Below are 18,727 nucleotides of genomic sequence, written 5' to 3'. Positions count from 1 at the left end.
ATTTATATAACATTTGACTTGATATCATATCATTTGATCATATTATATCATTTGGGGGTGGTGCTGAGCAAGATTCACTGAGAGTGATTTGGAATACATTAAGACTAACTCTTTAATATGTGTTGTGGTTTTTTTTTCCATTTTCTTCAGGAAAACCTTGAGAATGGCAGTTCCTGGAAACAAGGGGCTGAATCTGTCTTACAGAATGGACTCAGGCAAGAAGACCTGGTCAATATTCCAGGCCATGATCCCAAGGACAAAAGCTACAACAATATGGCACTAGAGAAGATTACTCATTTCTAACGCATGCGAGTGTAGCACACACACACACACACACACACACAACACACACACACACACACACACACACACACACACACAGATACACACAGACCGTGTACTATGTGCCTATTGGTTAGCAGATTTGTGTAGTTGCCACTGCTAGAAGACAAGGATGTCTCATATCTATTTATACTTATTTATAACTACAAATAAAATGACTGTTTCCAGCATATTCCCAGGATATTCTTTGGAAGACCCCAACGTTCACATGAGAAGAAACAGCCAAACCTTAAGTGTACTGGCAAACTTCCTTCTGGGTTGAATTAGGACTGGATTTTACCACAATGAATAGAATCAGTCCCTTTGCTTTATGTCATATTAAACTTCAGGGTTTTTGTTTGTTTGGTTTGGTTTTTGATGGTTCTCTAAGAATCAAGTATCTTGGAGTTTACAGGCAGAATGTGGAAGGGGGTATGCATATTAAATGCTTCTCCATCACTGCTGATAAAAGGGAAGAATGACATCTACCCCAGCCCCCATTACTCACATATATGTAGGCACATTTCACATCACCCCACACTGCAGTTACAGTTGGAACACTTAAATGCCATCAACCCCCTCAACCCACACCCCCATACCTTTAAGTCTTCTTCCAGTCATCCCTGCTACTACAGCTGTCCTGACCAAGCCTTATAAATAATTTTGCTCAGTACAGGAGAGGGACTGGTATATCTGGTGAGTGCCACAATCATAACTAAACACACTGCTCCCTTTGGGCTCTTGATGTAGTATTTCTTTCTTTCCATCACCTTACAAGGGAAAAATGATTGTGCTCAACAAAAGTCTGGAGTCTTTCCCAGGGCTCGGTAAAGAGGAAAAAGGCATGTCCTATGTAAGAGGCTGTTAGGATGGCATCTGGAAGAGAATCTTGCAAGTAGCTTAGCAGCCCACAGATTTCACTAGTCATGGGGTCTTCTTTGGAGCAAAATACCTCATCCACAGGTATTATATTCTACTTAGTCAGCTCTTCTACACCAGCTCAACATGTTCCACCAGGCTAAGGTGAGAGAAATAAAGATCTATACAGTTGAATTCACAAAAATTATTTTTTAAGTTCTAGAGTGACAGGAAACAATTGAACAATAGTTAACAAATGGAGAGGCAGTGCAAGCTTTTTGGATGAAGCGAAAAAATGAAATCCTTAAAAAGTAAAAAAGAACCAGTGCCCCAAGGGCTAGACCAGAGGAAAGATAGTAGGAAACGAGCCAACATCTCAGCGTCAGGTCCATTAGGGCAGGTGTCAGATATTTAGTTTGGTGGCCAGGTGAGATCAAAAGGTCTAGAAATAACATATCAGCAAAATAAAAATAAATGGTCCAAATGGGCAAGGATAAGAAGTCCCAAAGGCTATGTTGTTTAAAAGTAACCCAGGAGGAGAAAACCTTAAAAGAAGCATAAGATAGGGGGAAAAATTATGTAACCAGTATTTGTTATTAGGGAGAGAATATAGAAAAAAATCAGTGGTAAAAAATATGCAAAGGAACTAAAAAACAATGGAATTTATAAGCCACATCCCAATGCTTGTCTTCTCTCCCTCCACTCAATAGAAGAGGAGAATACAGGGAGAAAATGAGAGAACTGGGCTGTGGTTTATAAGCGACATGAGAAAAAATACATTTGGAAAAGGAAGGAAAGAAGTAATAAGTAAAAAATACCTTTCCAAATATCTTTCCAAATATTTTTCCAAATATCTGAAAATGAGAAAGAGAAGAATTTCTAGAAACACTTTTTCTAGTCCAGCAAGGTAATGAAGGTATTGATCTAAGGATTTGTAGATTGAAAGGCGCAATTGTTTTCTAAACGATTTAGTAGTTAGGACATTCCTATGAATTAGAGCCTCAAAAATATATTGGGTGAACGTTGAAAATTTGGCCAAACCTCATTGGTTTAGTTAATATCTTATGATTGGGAATGGAAACAACCACTCTGAGGATGAGAATTTCATAAACAGCAGCCATTGGATATGTGGCTTTTTCTCCCCCCAGAGGAATGCTTTACTGATAAATTACCCCTTATTTACTTTAAGGAAAAGATATAAATCCGTTACTATCCCTGCATCCTGCCTTCTCACCACATCCCCGTCAGAGATTCTAACGCTGGAGAAAGAACACAGAGTGGTGTTCTTTCCAGGCAAGAGCATGAACCATAGTCCCCGAGGCGTGCCTGAACTGATCAGCAGACAGGCATCAGAGAGCACATAGAAGTCTGCCAAAGCAGACATTTTGAGCTGACAGATGCCCCCCTCCCCAGGAAGTGCATAGGTGCCTGCACGCAGGTGTGGTCTCTGCTAAGAACCAGTAAGGCATGGAGCTGCTTCTCCAGACACACCAGACACTCAAGGCACTGGGTGAGAGGTTGCTGGGGCATGTGTGTGTGTGTGTGTGTGTGTGTGTGTGTGTATTATATAGATATATATCAAATAATACATTTCAAGATTTTGGACTTTCACTTGAAACTGTACAAAAACAAACTGTACTAAATAGTTCTTTATTTTACTCGCAAATTTTACTCAGAAATTATTCCACAGATATCACTAGGTCAGCATTTTTCCCAGAAGGTTTTTTGGGACACTTTTTCTTTTCTTAGTCACTGATTCTCTTACCTGGAGTGTTATCAAGGCATAAAATGACTTACAAATGGAAGATATCATCATCATCATCATCATTATTAAAAAAATGGCTCTGTCATCTTTCATTATGACAACATTCTGAGAGCTTGGAGAGGTCAATATAAGGATCCCTCCTAATTCTTCCTATTTGAACAAATATGGAAAAATCTAAGGCTTCAGGTAGAGACCAGATGGGAGTTCAAGAGAAAAACCATCTTCCACAGTGTCCAGGAACCACATTTGTTGCGTGGCTAAACAGAAACTGTGAAGTAAGTGCAGCCAATAGACTTGACTACTTTCTTGCACCTCTCCTACTCTTACTCCTCCCTAGGAATATCAGCTCAGACTTGTGTCAAGGTTGCTGGTGTGGTATAAGGTCTGTTCAGTGCCAAGTTAAATCCGGGCCATGGAAATGCGCTGAACTTGTGGCCATTTTTGCCACAGAATGACCAGGGATATTCTCAGTAAATGGAGCTATGAATGATGAGTTCTAAGATGGCCTAAAATGTGCCAAACTTAATGCTGGTCTCTTTCTTTTAAACTCAATCACAAATATTAGTAAAAATGAAATGGAATGACTTCAGTGTTCTCTTCCATTCATTCTGATGAATTCATTTTGGTCACTGATATTCTCTTTGGTACCATTTGGAGCAAGAAGTACAGCTTATTTTTTTTTTTAATCTTTATTTATTTTGTGTGGGAGAGAGAGAGAGAGATAGAGAGTGAGCAGGGGAGGGGTAGAGAGAGAGAGGAAGACCGAGAATTCCAAGCAGGATCTGCACTATCAGCACAGAGCCCGATGCATGGCTCCATCCTACAAATAAACCCTGAGATCATGACCTGAGCCGAAATCAAGAAGTGGATGCTTAACCGTCTCAGCCAAGCAGGTGCCCTAAGAAGTACAGCTTATTGATGAAGGTGACAGATTGGACTTAGCTTAGGTTTAGATGTAAGTTTTGACATAAATTGTCTCAGCAATCTTGGCCAAGACTTTTTAGAGTTTAGTTTCTTATAAATTAAAAGGAGCAAAAATTGTCCCTACATAATAGGGTTGTTGTGAAGATTTATAGAGGTAAGTCATATGAACTAGCATGGTGACTGGCCCCCACAAAACATTCAATACTTGTTAGTTTGCAGTATATAAAGAAAGTGATATTACAGTATTCATTTTAAGTTAAATTGGTTCACTGTTTCTCTTTAGAATTTTCAAGATACTGGCTTAGTATGTGAATTACTGAAGCGGTTTAAGAATTAGAACAAGGTAACCATAAACTATAAACTAAAAGTCATGCCATTAATTTCCAAACAGTAGCCTTTGAATGGCAATTTTAAATAAAGTATGATTTCTAAGGGTCCTAAATTCTTGAAAAAAAGAAAAAAAAACCCGTTATAAAGATAGATAAGTTTATTACTGAAAATGCAATATTCATATATATGATTTGTTAAGTATTACCAATGTAACACTTATAAGTAAACGGCATCTCAAGCCACGTGTATGACTCAGTGCACAGTTTATAACTGTGATTCTTCCAACAACGGCAGAAGGGGCGAGGGCTTTTCCGTTGTTTAATTCAAATAATATTCCATGAACATAAATTTCATTCCTTTTTGATTTTATAGGGTTCTAGCATTTCATTCTAAAGAGAAAAAGAAATAAGCCACACACCAGGGGACTTGCAAACAATATTTCAAATCTTTATGGTATTACAATCTTACTTAAACATTATTACAAAGATCAGATCAGTAAATAGAAAAAAAAGTAGAGCAATCTCCTTTTAAATTGTTCTTAGAAATAAGTTGTTTTAAAATGCTACAGACATTTTAGCTCTCTATGTATACATTTGTATATTCAGAAATTTCATGTGCTCAATCTCAGTATTGTAAGGTAGCTGGGTTTACTGTAAAGTTACCTCTTTTATCTAACATTAATAACCTTGAAGTATAATCTATTTCCAAACAACTAAAATTTAACTGATATTACCAATGATATTAAAAGGAAACAAAATTTTAATCAAGTGTAATTCATAATTGATAATCATCTAATGGGTTATTTTTATTTGTAATTCTTGGAAAGAGTTAATGCTGTTATTTCCATTCCAATCTCCTGACCATACCAATCTAGATTTGCAAATGCCTATGTGAGTAACAAGCACTCATAAGCCCCCTTTTCTATTATTGCACTCCTGGTGTTTGAAATATCGGCTATCTTCAGAAGACAGAGTTAAATATACAAATATTTGGCTATTTAATCAGAACATGGCCCTTACTTGGGGTGTGAGAAGATATTGGTGCCTCTCTCATTATACTCTCATGACAAATTAGAAAAATAATCCTACTGTATCATGGAAATGTTAGTTGTTAATATTTCTGTATATTAGTGGGAAATTTAAAATTATTTTTTTCTATTTTCAAAATTTGTGTGTCTTTTTTCATACAGCTATGAAATACTTCTAAATTTAGTGCTGTATTTATACAACTACTCAATTTTAAGTAAAATGTCTTTAGAATGAGTATATATAAGATACATAACTATTTTAATTATTTGTTTTTAAAAGTAAGTTCAGATTGAAGTGTATTTAAATGATCAATGTGAATATTTTCTACAGGGTTAGGAGTGGGATGCAAATAGTTATCCACTCGAAAATCTTTTATATAAACCTAATAGATTAAGGCAGGTCTACCAAGTCACCAAGTAATCATACATCAAAATAAGACTTGACATACTATATTAACATGACTTCTTTTACATATTTTGGATAATATCTATAATATTTGGGCTGCCCAAAGGCTTGGGGACACACACACACACACACACACACACACACAAACACACACACTGTCTCGGAAGTAACCATGAGAAGGATTTTATGACTTAATATAATAGGTTACTATAAATTAAGAAAACCAATATATAATGGTGATGTCTTTTATAGACTTTGGCTTTTTTGTCCTTAGGAATTCCCAGAAACAACCATTCATCTGTTTTTAAAAAATGTTAAAGCAATTGTGTATATACAGATGTTCTGAACATCCAGTTCCTCATTACAGAATCTGCTTTGACATATTTAAAAGCTAAAAAATAATTTCATGTAGTATATTGATTCAATGCCCTAATGTAACTGCCATGTAAGAAAATAAATGAGCAATTCACAAATTGCTTATTTGTAACAGCGTAAGACAGTCAGCAGAATTTGTAGAGCCAATGTCATTGACTGATTTGGAATCTACATAATAAAGGTTTATGTACCTTCCAAGAATGGTAACCTGAAAAATGGAGTCAATCTATTTCAAAGGAGCAAATCTTCCTTAAATTGGCATTACAACTTCTTACGAGAGTTTAGAAGGAATCTTTAATGATCCTTCGTAATTAATAATCCACGTAAGAATAAAAATGGTTGGAGAAACCACTGTCTCTTCCCCAAACTTCCTCTTCAATTAAAGGACTCCACTAGCTGCTTCCTAGATGAAAAACACAATATTGATGCCAATAGCCACACATCTTAGAAAGATAAAATTGCATATATTTTTAAGTGCATTTTTAATCTTCAGCTTTTATTCTGAGACTTTTATTCTTTGGCTAGACTTGTCACTGAAATCTAAGCTTACCATATTTAGCTTTGTAATCTTAAAATAGATAAAGAAAAAAAATAATGGGAAAAAACTTCATTTCTTCTGAATTTTACAGAATGGATGAAACTGTGGTTGGTTTTCAGTCAGAAAGAAGTCAGGGTATGTGCACAGAAAAAGCTGAAATAAGACCTGCAAAGCAGGCACTTTTGCTTAGGTAGGAAAGTCTCTACATCCCCTCAACCATACCCCAAACATTGCTTCCACAATTATCTTTGCCATCAGATTTTTCTGGCCACTCAATCCCCCTATTCTCACTTAATGAAAAGTGGGGAAAGTCTGGCTCATACTATTTGTTAGAAAGATTAGATTTAGCCTGATGTGGGGGCACCTGGCTGGCTGAGTCAGTAGAGGGCGTGGCTCTTGATCTCAGGGTTGTGAGTTCAAGCCTCATGTAAGGCATAGAGATTATTTAAAAAAATAATCATTTAAAAAATAAATTAGGCCGACTATATTCACCTGGTAATGTTGAGTGGCATGGACACTGACAAAATAATTATAAAGCATTTGAGGCAGTGTGAATACCACATGGGGTTAGCCATCCATATATATAACAGTTATATTTTGTGGGGACCATTTAATAGGTATCATTAAATTTTGTTTTTCAACTAATAATTTAGGAAGTTTTCCCTCCTGAAAAACGGAAAGCAGAGAAACTGCTTTTTCCACACACAGAGAGAATTAAGATGGAAATAAATATTCTGAGGAAGTCAATATAGGCATATGTCTGGAAATTTGACCCCTTCTTTCTTAAAGAAAGATGTAACACAGCATCCACACAGTTTACTCTCTCATGTACTCAAGACTCACTTGGAGCCAGCTGGATGTAGAACCAGGTTTATTTAGGGAGAATCCTGCTGGGGCACAAAGTGGGATCATCATTTAAAACAGTGAGATTCGATGGATAAGCTGCTTCTCCCTGAGAGTAGATTTTGATTATACAAGAAATTGGATTTTATCCTAAATACGAGTCTCTTTTTTTATCAACGTATCTGCTTTCATTTTCCTTTCCTGAAAAAAAAGATGCCTTAATGTGGATGTTGCTAGAACATAGTGGCTATAATACTTGTGTTTTCTAGAAAGAAAACCATCAAATGTGGTTGTGGATGTAGTTTTTCAGATGAATCCAGATGGCAAGTTCCATTGAAGACATCACCATTGCAAATGCATACATCTTAGGTAGTAGGAACCTCGTCTGACCAATGATTCTAGCTAAAGCTAAATCAATCTTCCAGTTAGACAACTCTTGGCACATTTCAATTTGAATAGCAATGCCTGTAGAGAAATTCACACATTTCTATCAAAAGCCGGGTTTTTTAGGCCATTCCTAAAACGTTCTCTCCTAAGTGACTGAAAATACCAGAAAGAATAAGATGATGACTTATTCTCTGGATGAAATCTACAATTATTCCTAAAACCTGTTATAATATAGTGATTTGGGGGAAAATGTAGTGGAAATACCTTATGACCATAGTAGGACTGAGCTGGGCATATCTCAGAGAGTAAGTATGCATACGTGCACCCCCCCCCCCCCACACACACACACAAACACACACACAAGCACACACACCATACCCTGGGCCTATGTTTACCTGCCTCCGATTGACAAACTTATCAGCTCAACCATATTAGTTACACAACTCTTCAGGCAACCTAAATTTTCAATTTTGAGCATCAAGTTGAGAGAACATGGGCAATTTGGTAGCCTATTGTTTCCAGTTGGCTACACTGTCCCTGTATGTCCTCCTTTCTTGGCATGAACTTTATCTGTGCTAAAATTCCTATCCTAAGGAGATTTTGATGGTGATTGGTGGAGTCAGCCCAAGTGTGAAAAAAAGAAAATGCTTCTGTGTGAAAAACATTTACTGCTTTCATAAGAACAAATCAACCTTCCTCTCCCCTCTGTTTCTAGAACAAAGCATTATTAGAATCAGTACGGGATTCCATCTGTACTTTTCATGTGCAAATGCCTTGATGATGACAATGAGCTTATCAGAGAACAAATAGCCAAAACTTTTTAAGAGTGTAACAAGGGTTTGCAAGAATAGGAAACTATTGCCTTCAGAGCTAAAGAATGAGCAATCCCTTCTCCCCAAACACACTCCAACTTATAGTGAAAAAGCAAGCAGGATTAAATTGAACATGCAAATTATAGGAAAAATACCGTATCACACAATTTATTGAGTGAAAGAGGTTCCTTTCCATTCCATTCTAAAACAGATTGTGCTAACAGCCATTCTGGAAGAAAGTGCAGCGTTCAGAAGTTGTATTTCATCATGCATTCACTCAGCAGCATTTTATCGAAAAGTGCGTGCACAGACTCAGACAACTGCAAACTATTTCAGCTATAGTCTCGATAAATTTTTCACACACTGGACTGGAAAAGTGCTTCAGCTTTGAACAACTTGTCAAGGCAGACTGCATGCACATATATGTTAGTCATTTGCTTGAAAAGACAACGATTTAGAATATGAAAATAGATAAGCAGCATTCATGTAATACAGAATTCCTGAGAATAGTGTGTGCTATATAAATCTTTGTGAAATAATTTGTATTCCTATGAAAACCATGATATAAAACATGTCTCTCAACGAAAGCAGAGTGACTTAAAACTCACATACTGTGAGGGGCTGTCAATATTTTGCTGTCAACAACCATAAAAGCATAGCTAGTTTCTACTGCATTGTGTCACAAAAGGAGGATTTCAGGTAACTTTTTCGGTGATTCTCTCATTTTCTATTCGTCTCGAAAATTACCAAAGGCAGCAATTCCTAAATCAATGTATTATAATTTTTTATTGAAAATGCCTTTCTCTTTTCATTTTCTTTCTCTCTAGGCAATCAATACGATTTTAAACACTGATGGTGGTAGTATAAAAATAACTCAGAAAGAGCAGAAAGAATTCTCAAGGGCATGACTACCACTATTCTTTGCTCTACAGTAAGACAAATATTTTTGTCTTGTGTCCCTAATTTGGGAAAGACATAAGTGTCAGGTTCATTTATGTCTTCAATAGGCATACAGAACATTTATCCTCAGGCATGGTATACATTCAACTAACAAAATAAAAGGAAATGCTGCAGATACTACAAACATGGAGGAGTTTAAAACTCCTTTGTGCAGTTAGTGGAACTAGTTGTTATGATTAGCAGGTGGCAGAAACAGAACCCCCAAGGAATCTGAATGTAAGAGTCCTTGGCAACAAGGGCTTGGGAGGGAAGTTTAGAGTCTGGGGTCCTTCCTTTTGCCCAGAATCAGAGGGCAAGTGGGGAAGTGTTCATTTTTGACAAGAACAAACCAATGAACAACTATAATCTGTCAGCTTTTTCCTGGAATAAAAGAAGAAAAAGTAAAAAAAAAAAAAAAAAAACCCAAAAAACAAAAAAACATTTTCAGGGTTAGAATGATAGCAAATAGTTTTCCAGTAAGAGAAACTTTATAATTTTCTTACTAGAGATACTCTAGCATATATACAAAGCAGCTTTATTTCCATTGTCTTTAATCTGGTCTTTATACATTTTGGAAACAGCCGTGCTTTATTTGGAAAGCAATCAGAAAAAACTGGAAAATTTTATTGGGAAAAAATTGGAAAATTTTTAATTGGAAAAAAACCCTAATTGGACAAATAATAATCACACAATACATATATATGACTATATATATGTATATAAATGTGTGAGTATGTAATTCGTCACCCCATTCCCAGGGGAGGAAGATTGAGATCAATTTTGATTTTTTTCGCAAGGAAAGGTGTCTTGATTTCTCCCACACATTCCCTTACTTCAACTCTCCTCTTTCTTCCCCACCTGCTCCCAGAGCTTACACCTCCGCCAGACTTTTGTTACTTGAGGTTTCATCATTCCCATTGCATCTGTCTGTGAACAATAACACTCACAGAGTTGACACCGAAATAGCAACTCCACAACAAAGCAAAACCATGTCTGTCATTGTTGATTTGATCTTCGTTTTAGAGAGTTTTCAAAAATCAACCAAATCAATCTATCAAAGAAACAGTAACAGAAAACTCCTTTACTGATGAAAAGGAAATAAAACAAAAAATACATGTGTGTGTATTTACAAATAATATAAATTTATATTCATGCATTGTTTTCATTAGCTCATGAACAAAAGTGCACATTGTTAGAAAAGCTTAACGTGTTGCAAAGCATCTGGCTTCTGATTTCCTGAATAAATAAGTCACGATGGCATACCATGTAACTGATCTCAGAGCTGCACAAAATGTAACTTGCATTACATATTGCCAAGGTGCAAAAATACAAGGAAAACCAACATATTTACAGCATTTCAAGTTATTCTGTTATTCTGTGAGAGTTGTTATAATAAACTAGGGAGGAAAAAATTAAACATACTATAAAACAGCCCTCCACGGTAAAATATGGATGAGTGGTATTCTAAATGATATGAGAATAAACACCCATATTTTATAAGTATGTGGCTCTACTGAAATTTAATTTTAAAAAAAGGCAGTGAAACTTGTTCTGTCAGTGATACAACACATTTGAATGTAGCAACATTTGAATGTAGCCAATGCAATAGAGTATGTTTCAGTGAATGATATTCTTTTTAGAATCTTAGATTTTTGGTTTGACTACTAAAGGTGTGCAACTCTTCGACTGCATAGTCAATGTAAAGCAGCATAAATTCCTTGTAGCACAGATCCATAAACTCAGAAAAAAAATTCCCCAAACTTATAAGCTGAAGGGACATGGAATTCTGGCAGCAAAGGCAATAACTGATGTAAGTCATTTCTTATAAGTATCTCAACTCACCTAAGTTTCCAAAGTCAGATTAGTATGTGACTGAAGAGCAGGTGATACTGTAAGCATGCCTGGCTTATGAACGTTTACATGGAAAACTGTTGCTAGAAACCTCACCATCACCCTTCCTATCACACTGCAGCTGATGGAAGGTAGAGGTCTCCAAACACACAACTCCCTGAGGCTGGTTCTGAGAATTAGATCCCGGCTTCCTGCAATGTCAGTCTAACCATTTAGATGTCATGAGTCATTTTTTTTTCTTCCCTAGAAGCCTGGATATTCCAAATCTCAGAGATGGCTGTGATGCATTTCCAAGTAACATATCATATGTATGGTTTGCCAGGTATGCCTTCCTCCTGGATCCCCCCTAGAATTTAAGGTTGCTATCATTCCCACCATTGGTACTGCCCCTCAGGTATTAACTAAGGCCATTCATGGTGAACAGGATGACCACTTTTTCTCCGTTGTTGTTGCAAATGTTCTAGTTCAGCCTCATACATCATCTCTTGGACCAAGTACTTCTCCCGTCGTATTCGGTCATACAGGTTCTTTGGTACATCCGGAATCAGGTATGCGATGAATGACTTGATCCCAAAAACAAGGTGCTGCAAATTTAAGAGGAGAAAGTATACTTTTCAATGATTCTGGAATGCCAATTATAGAACAGATTGTGAACAATGTTGCATTTGCCTTACAATCAAGCATCAGAACTCAGAGTGTACTATCTAGAATATTAATATTTTCAGAAATTATATTGGTGGGTGCCTGGGTGCTACAGTCGGTTAAGCATCCAACTCTTGATTTCGGCTCAGGTCATGATCTCACAGTTTGTGAGTTCCAGCCCCGCATCAGGCTCTGCACTGACAGGGCAGAACCTGCTTGCGATTCTGTCTCTCCTTCTCTCTTCCCCTCCCCTACTTGTGCTGGTACACACACACACACACACACACACACACACACACGCTCTCTCTCTCTCTCTCTCTCTCTCTCTCAAAATAAATAAACCTAAAAAATTTTAAAGAAATTATATTGGAGCAACTATACTGTTGCCTTCCATCACATAAGTATCAGGAGAAAAGAGAATTCTTTCCTCTTTTAGGTGCCACATGTTAAAAATCACTTTATAAACACTGAATGAATCTTAAGTTCACATCTATAAAATCCTTATATACTATGCAATCCTATTATAACATGCATTGATATATAGAGATGAGAAAGATCACATCCAGGAAAACTCAGGTCTGATAGATCATAATCACATTGTATAAGCCACATAGAAAACAGTCTGCCCATGACTGCATTCTGTGAGACTGTGGACTCAATCTCCAGAACATGCATTTCATAGATTTTCTACTCTAGTAAGTTCAAATATTGTAAAATATTTTGTCTCTATTACCTAATTCCTTTATGATAAACATGTGTTAATTTTTAAAAATAGACTGCCAAAAGTATTGTATATAAAAAAGACAGGACCAAAAACCAAAAGGTAATAAGCCTGTGGTCCAAAGTTCAGAGGCTGAATGAAACTGCCTATGTCTGAACCATCCTCTGACCCTTATTAGCTGTGTAACCTTTTGCAAATCACCTATGCTTTCTGTGTCTAATCTCTAAAATGGTGACAGGAATGATGTCCCTTAATGGTTATTATGAGGATTAAATGAGCAGATATATGTGAAGGGCTTAAAGAAGGGCTTGGTGCAATAGAAGCACCACTTAAATATCGTCTCCTGTTATAATAACTGCATCCTTTTTCTTTTCCCATGGAGAAGAGTAGACCTTTCAGTTGCTCAGAAAAGAAAATCTGATACTGATAGAGTTAGGATGATGTGTGGAAAAAAAGAATTTACCTACAGGACTTTGTGACAACCTTCTCTTTATGTGGAAAGGAGGAGTTCAAGGTACTTTTAACTGGGTTTACGTCAGTGCCTCAGGAAATTGCACTGCACAGTAGGTCACAGTAAAGCCTGTCGTATTCACCATAGAAAAGTAGATCGGGAGTTTCTTTCCTGATCATATATTTGGTATGCACATAAATATCCAGCAATGGGTCTCAAAAGTATAGAAATAAAAATCAAAACATTTGTTATAATTTAAAACAGTGAAGAATATGCTCCGAGTCCTATACAATGGTAATAAATGAAGCTATAAACGGATTCACATAGAGAGAATGATTCAGTATTTTAAAAAATCTATTTTTTAAAAGGCTAAGTTTACCATTTATCAAAGCAGCCTTGTAACCAGTTACAGATGATAATTTTCTTAAACTGACAGAGTGTATCTTAAACAAAAAACCTGCAGCAAATATATTTTTAAAAAATCTGAAGTATTTCCATTAAATTTAGAAACAAGATACAATTGCTCACACCATTGCTATTCAATATCTTACTGAAATTTCCAGCAACACAGTAAGGAAAGCAGGAGAAATGGGCATAAACCTCACAAGTGAAGAGACAAAGCTGTCCTTATTTGCAACTTGTATTATTACTTGAAAAGGCTATCCAACAGATTTAACAGACAGAAGGTTAGAACCAATGAAAGACTTAAACAAGGAACATTGCACATGTTAGAAAAGACCATTAGAATTCCAACAGAAATCAATCAAATCATAATGGAGGCTAAGACAGTGTTTATAACAGCAATAAAAATATCTACAAAGTTTCTGGAAATAAAAAGGAATGAACAAGCAAGAGAATATTTTAAGACTCTATTAAAGTATGTAAGAATGGTTTGAATAAATTTCATGTTGATTAATGAATCAGCACAGATTTTGTAAATAAGTCAACATGTGTTTTCTATAAATGCAATTCTAACCATAATCCTTGCATGATATTTGAGGGACCTGAAAAATGGCTTCTGAAATGTATATAAATGATGGATAACTCTAAAGAGCTAGGGCAATTTTTAAAAATAAAAGCAAACTTGGGGCTCAATATGTTGGGCATCCAACTTCAGCTCAGGTCATAATCTCTCAGTCCGTTAATTTGAGCCCCACTTCGGACTCTGTGCTGACAGCTCAGAGCCTGGAGCCTGCTTCAGATTCTGTTCCCTCTCTCTCTGCCCCTCCCCTGCTTGTACTTTGTCTCTCAAAAAAAAAAAAAAAAAAAAGCAAACTTGGCAGGGGTAGGAAGTGGCTGGCTTTATCAGATATGAAGATATATTCCAAAGCCAGGGCATTTAAATAGTGTGATAAGGAACAAGAATAGACAAATGGAGTAATGAAATCAGAACATTGTGGCCGGGGACACACCTACTAGAGGAAATTGGAATATTACAGAGGTGGATTTACAAATCAATGGTTAAATAATATATTATTTAATAAACAGCAGTATAAAAATTATATTGAATGAGAAAAATAAGCTTTTCCCTTAGTCTCTATAAAATGTCCAGATATCTTTAACACATGTGATAGGTAAGATTATATAATTAATAGTAAAATACGTAGTAGAATATATTTTTGAGCTGGAGATAAGACAATTTCCTAAGTAAACTACACACAAAAAAAGCAAAAACGTTAAAAGGAAAACAATGAAGGACCTGATGACATCAAAATTAAACATTACTTATTTATAGATAAAATTAATAGGTTATGGACAAGAAAAAGATATCTTGTATATTTATAACTGGTGAAGACTAATATGTAGAACACATAAGAAAATCTTGAAATTTGGCAACAAATAAACTAGAAATTCAGCCAAAAATAGATCAACGTTATAAATTCACAAAAAAGGAAACCAAAATGGTTTTGTAGTACTAAAAGTTGATGACGTGAGTTAACAGCTTAAAACAAACAAACAAACAAAATTAAAACAAAATATTACCTTACTCTTATTCAATTGCAAAATATTAGAAATTCACATTATATGAAAATCTGGTGAAAATCTAAGGGAATTTTGGAGCGTAATCTGTCAGTATTATGTGAAATTAAACAATTTCCAAACCTGAGTATAATGTTCCTGAAAAACCCTTAAGTATGTTTAGAAGGTAGTATGTCCAATATTTATAAGAGATTTATAGAGGTAGAGAGATTATTACAAGCCCAAGTACCCACCCACAGGGGAATATGGTATTTAAAACCAATGAACTATCATACATAAGTAGACTGAAGAAATTATCTAAATATGGATTGACCTCATAGAAAGATCTCTGTCTAGGTCTAAAAAAAGTAAACTGGGTAAGAGACAAAAATAAGTTATTGCATAATACCATTGAAGTAATTTTGAAAAAAGAACACTTAAAACAATACTATATATACATATGTGTATGTTCAAATAAACATGTGGGAAAATTTCTACTGAAGAAAAAAGAGTGGGTGCTTTTGGAGTGGGTGGGTAATGGAATTAGTAATGAGGAATAAAGAAGAAAAAATAAAGAGGGAATCATTTGTTTCCATGATGACAGGTTGCTGTAAATTGAGGCATTTGACTAAGACTGTTCACTTGAGTTCCAAAAGAAGATGAAGAAAAAAGTGTACATTAAAAACACGCACAATAACAAGAAGACTTTTTAGAATCATTGGGTTGGAAATATGCCTTAACCTCTCTTATGTTACCTGTAATAAAGTGAAACGTCACACTTCATCAGGAGACACTTTTATAAGCTCATGGAATCATTAGGTAAATAGAATTTCATCCTGGATTAAACCTTAGAGGTAAGCATTTCGTTTTATGGATGAAGCATGTTTCACTACAAAATTTGACATATTTTTTGGAGATCAGTGGAGAGGTATATCTGCCTTTAAAAAAACTTTTTCCGGGGCACCTGGGTGGCTCAGTTGGCTAAGCGTCCGACTTCGGCTCAGGTCACGATCTCACTGTCCGTGGGTTCGAGCCCCGCGTCGGGCTCTGTGCTGACGGCTCAGAGCCTGGAGCCTATTTCAGATTCTGTGTCTCCCTCTCTCTGACCCTCCCCCGTTCATGCTCTGTCTCTCTCTGTCTCAAAAATAAATAAATGTTAAAAAAAAAATTAAAAAAAAAAACTTTTTCCAAAAGTCTTATGTATGTCTTTTTTTCCTCTCCATAAAAAAACAGATACATTCAGTTTTTCCATGGAACTTAATGGTACTTTAGAGAATCGATACTCAATATATTCCAACACTAAATTCTCCACGGCATCAAGCTTCTTATATGCTAAGGAAGGCAACAATACTGTAGCTTCTCCAAAATTTCTTCACAGGACTACAGTCTAATATTATTACATGACTCTGATAATCAAAATCTATGCACATTTTATGAAAGTGTTCTCGGGCATTATTTATTGAATTCTGCAATGTCCCTTATACAAACACACATATGGTCAACTGTAATTAAGTTATTAGAAAATATGTTTCTTATTCCCAATGAGTAAGTATAGATTCTCTCGTCACATGATGAAAACCATCCTTTCCTTTTTTTTTTTTTTTCAACGTTTTTTTTTTTATTTATTTTTGGGACAGAGAGAGACAGAGCATGAACGGGGGAGGGGCAGAGAGAGAGGGAGACACAGAATCGGAAACAGGCTCCAGGCTCCGAGCCATCAGCCCAGAGCCTGACGCGGGGCTCGAACTCACGGACCGCGAGATCGTGACCTGGCTGAAGTCGGACGCTTAACCGACTGCGCCACCCAGGCGCCCCCATCCTTTCCTTTTTAAATATGGTTACTAACAGGCTCAAACCTAAGTTTTCAGTTGAACTGTTAATAGCTTCTTTTATCTTAGTTTTTTGGCATAAATACCCACTGACCTACCTTCTTACATTATTCAGCTTTTGCTTTTTTGCACTTCTTATAGCAGTTTCACTGTATCTGAATCTTTTACTGGGATATACACAAGTCCTTTTTTGGAAGTCAGTGAGGAACTGACTTCAAAGGGCCAACTAATTTATCAGTAGGAAAAGGGTTTACTGATAGTAATTTCATCAGCCTGTGACTAACCTCAAACACAATAATGAAGGCCAATCGTGCAGCGAGGATATGCCAGTATTGTAAGGTGAACTCATAGGGTTTAGAACTCCACGGGGGACCTCTGTAGTCCCGGTACCTAAAATCCACAAGACAAACAATGTGAGGAATAGAGACCAAAGCACGGAGGCCCCAAATGCTGTAATTTACCAAAACTCCAAAATGACAGCTGAAATGGCCTCATTAGCATGTAGAGGGAGGAGATGGAATGATAAAAGCAAGAAGAAAAGATAGCTATAATTTACAAGTATGTACCTGCAATAACCAGATTTTCCCACACCAAGCTCACTCAGGTCAAAGAAGGATAGGCTGTTGTTGACATATCCCTTTAAACAACTGGGGAAAAAAGAAAAGTATCACATGATTCAAAGATCTATAAATTTCTGGTCCAATTCTTTCGTTACACATGACAGGATTCAATAAGTCCTATTAATCCTCTAACTTCCATTATTATGTACGTTTACGTTAATGAGACAAACTCTTGTCCACTGTTTTTTTTTAAATTTTTTTCTTTTAACATTTATGTATTATTGAGAGACAGGGTGAGACAGAGCATGAGCATGGGAAGGGCAGAGAGAAGACGAGACACGGAATACAAAGCAGACTCCAGGCTCTGAGCTGTCAGCACAGAACCTGACGCAGGGCTCAAACTTAAAAACCGCAAGATCATGACCTGAGTCAAAGTCAAACTCTTAACGGACTGAGCACCCAGGCACCCCTCCACTGTTTTTCCCTATTCATTTGGATTACATTTATTAAGCGCTGACTGTGCACTAAGCATTGTGCTAATTACTTCCTATGTGTTAAAACTCTATAAATATATGTTTTATACATGCAAATCACACTATCTGGCTAATTATTAATTATAATTATAATTAAGCAGCCAATAGAACAGCATGTGTATTTGTGATTTAACTTATTCAACATATATTTATTGAGGACCTATAATTTGTTAGAAAAATTCCTAGATGATTGGTATTTGACAATGAACAAAACAAGTAGAAATGCCTATCCTGATGGTGAGGTATTAAATTGTAGTCAGAGTTAAGTTTTGCAATAACCTTAGAACATGTACATTATCAATTCCATCATAAAAAGAACTAAGCTTTATAGAGACTAACTTCCTCCAAGTCTATAATTCTCAAGATTTTTGAGCTCAGATAACCTTTAAATTTTTTAAAAAATGACTAGGATCTCAAGAACCTTTTTGCATGAATGTGTATGCATTGCTACTCACACATTATAAATTAAAATAAATTTAGAAAATGTTTATCTATTAATTCATTTAAGATAATTTATCAAATTCATTACAAATTGATATAAACAGCACATTTTTAAAGGAAAATAGTGATAAGGTCCAAAAAATATAGTAAGAAGAATGACATTGTTTTACATGTTTGCAAATCCTTTGATGTCTGTCTTATTGGAATACAGATAC

At 35.9% G+C, this 18,727-nt stretch overlaps 2 protein-coding genes across 4 annotated transcripts in view; one reads left to right on the top strand and one right to left on the bottom strand.

Annotated features, from left to right (window-relative positions):
• Nucleotides 1-338, top strand: part of SLC5A12 (solute carrier family 5 member 12) — a 47,751-nt gene extending 47,413 nt beyond the window's left edge. Inside the window, exon 15 of the mRNA XM_058688493.1 lies at nt 151-338. Coding sequence (XP_058544476.1) covers nt 151-303 — 153 coding nt within the window. The 3' untranslated portion in view covers nt 304-338. The remainder of the gene's footprint in view (nt 1-150) is intronic.
• Nucleotides 339-4,624: 4,286 nt separating this feature from the next.
• ANO3 (anoctamin 3) overlaps nt 4,625-18,727 on the bottom strand; it is a 427,436-nt gene continuing 413,333 nt past the window's right edge. For all 3 annotated transcript variants that reach the window (XM_058688488.1, XM_058688489.1, XM_058688490.1), the window contains 3 exons: nt 17,545-17,625; nt 17,263-17,368; nt 4,625-11,960 (listed from right to left, as the gene is read on the bottom strand). In XM_058688488.1, coding sequence (XP_058544471.1) covers nt 11,778-11,960; nt 17,263-17,368; nt 17,545-17,625 — 370 coding nt within the window. In that variant the 3' untranslated portion in view covers nt 4,625-11,777. The remainder of the gene's footprint in view (nt 11,961-17,262; nt 17,369-17,544; nt 17,626-18,727) is intronic.

Source organism: Neofelis nebulosa, chromosome 10 (assembly GCF_028018385.1).
Source record: "Neofelis nebulosa isolate mNeoNeb1 chromosome 10, mNeoNeb1.pri, whole genome shotgun sequence".
NCBI lineage: Eukaryota > Metazoa > Chordata > Mammalia > Carnivora > Felidae > Neofelis > Neofelis nebulosa.
Note: the sequence above shows the minus strand (reverse complement) of the source record. Positions and strands in the feature narration are given on the sequence as shown.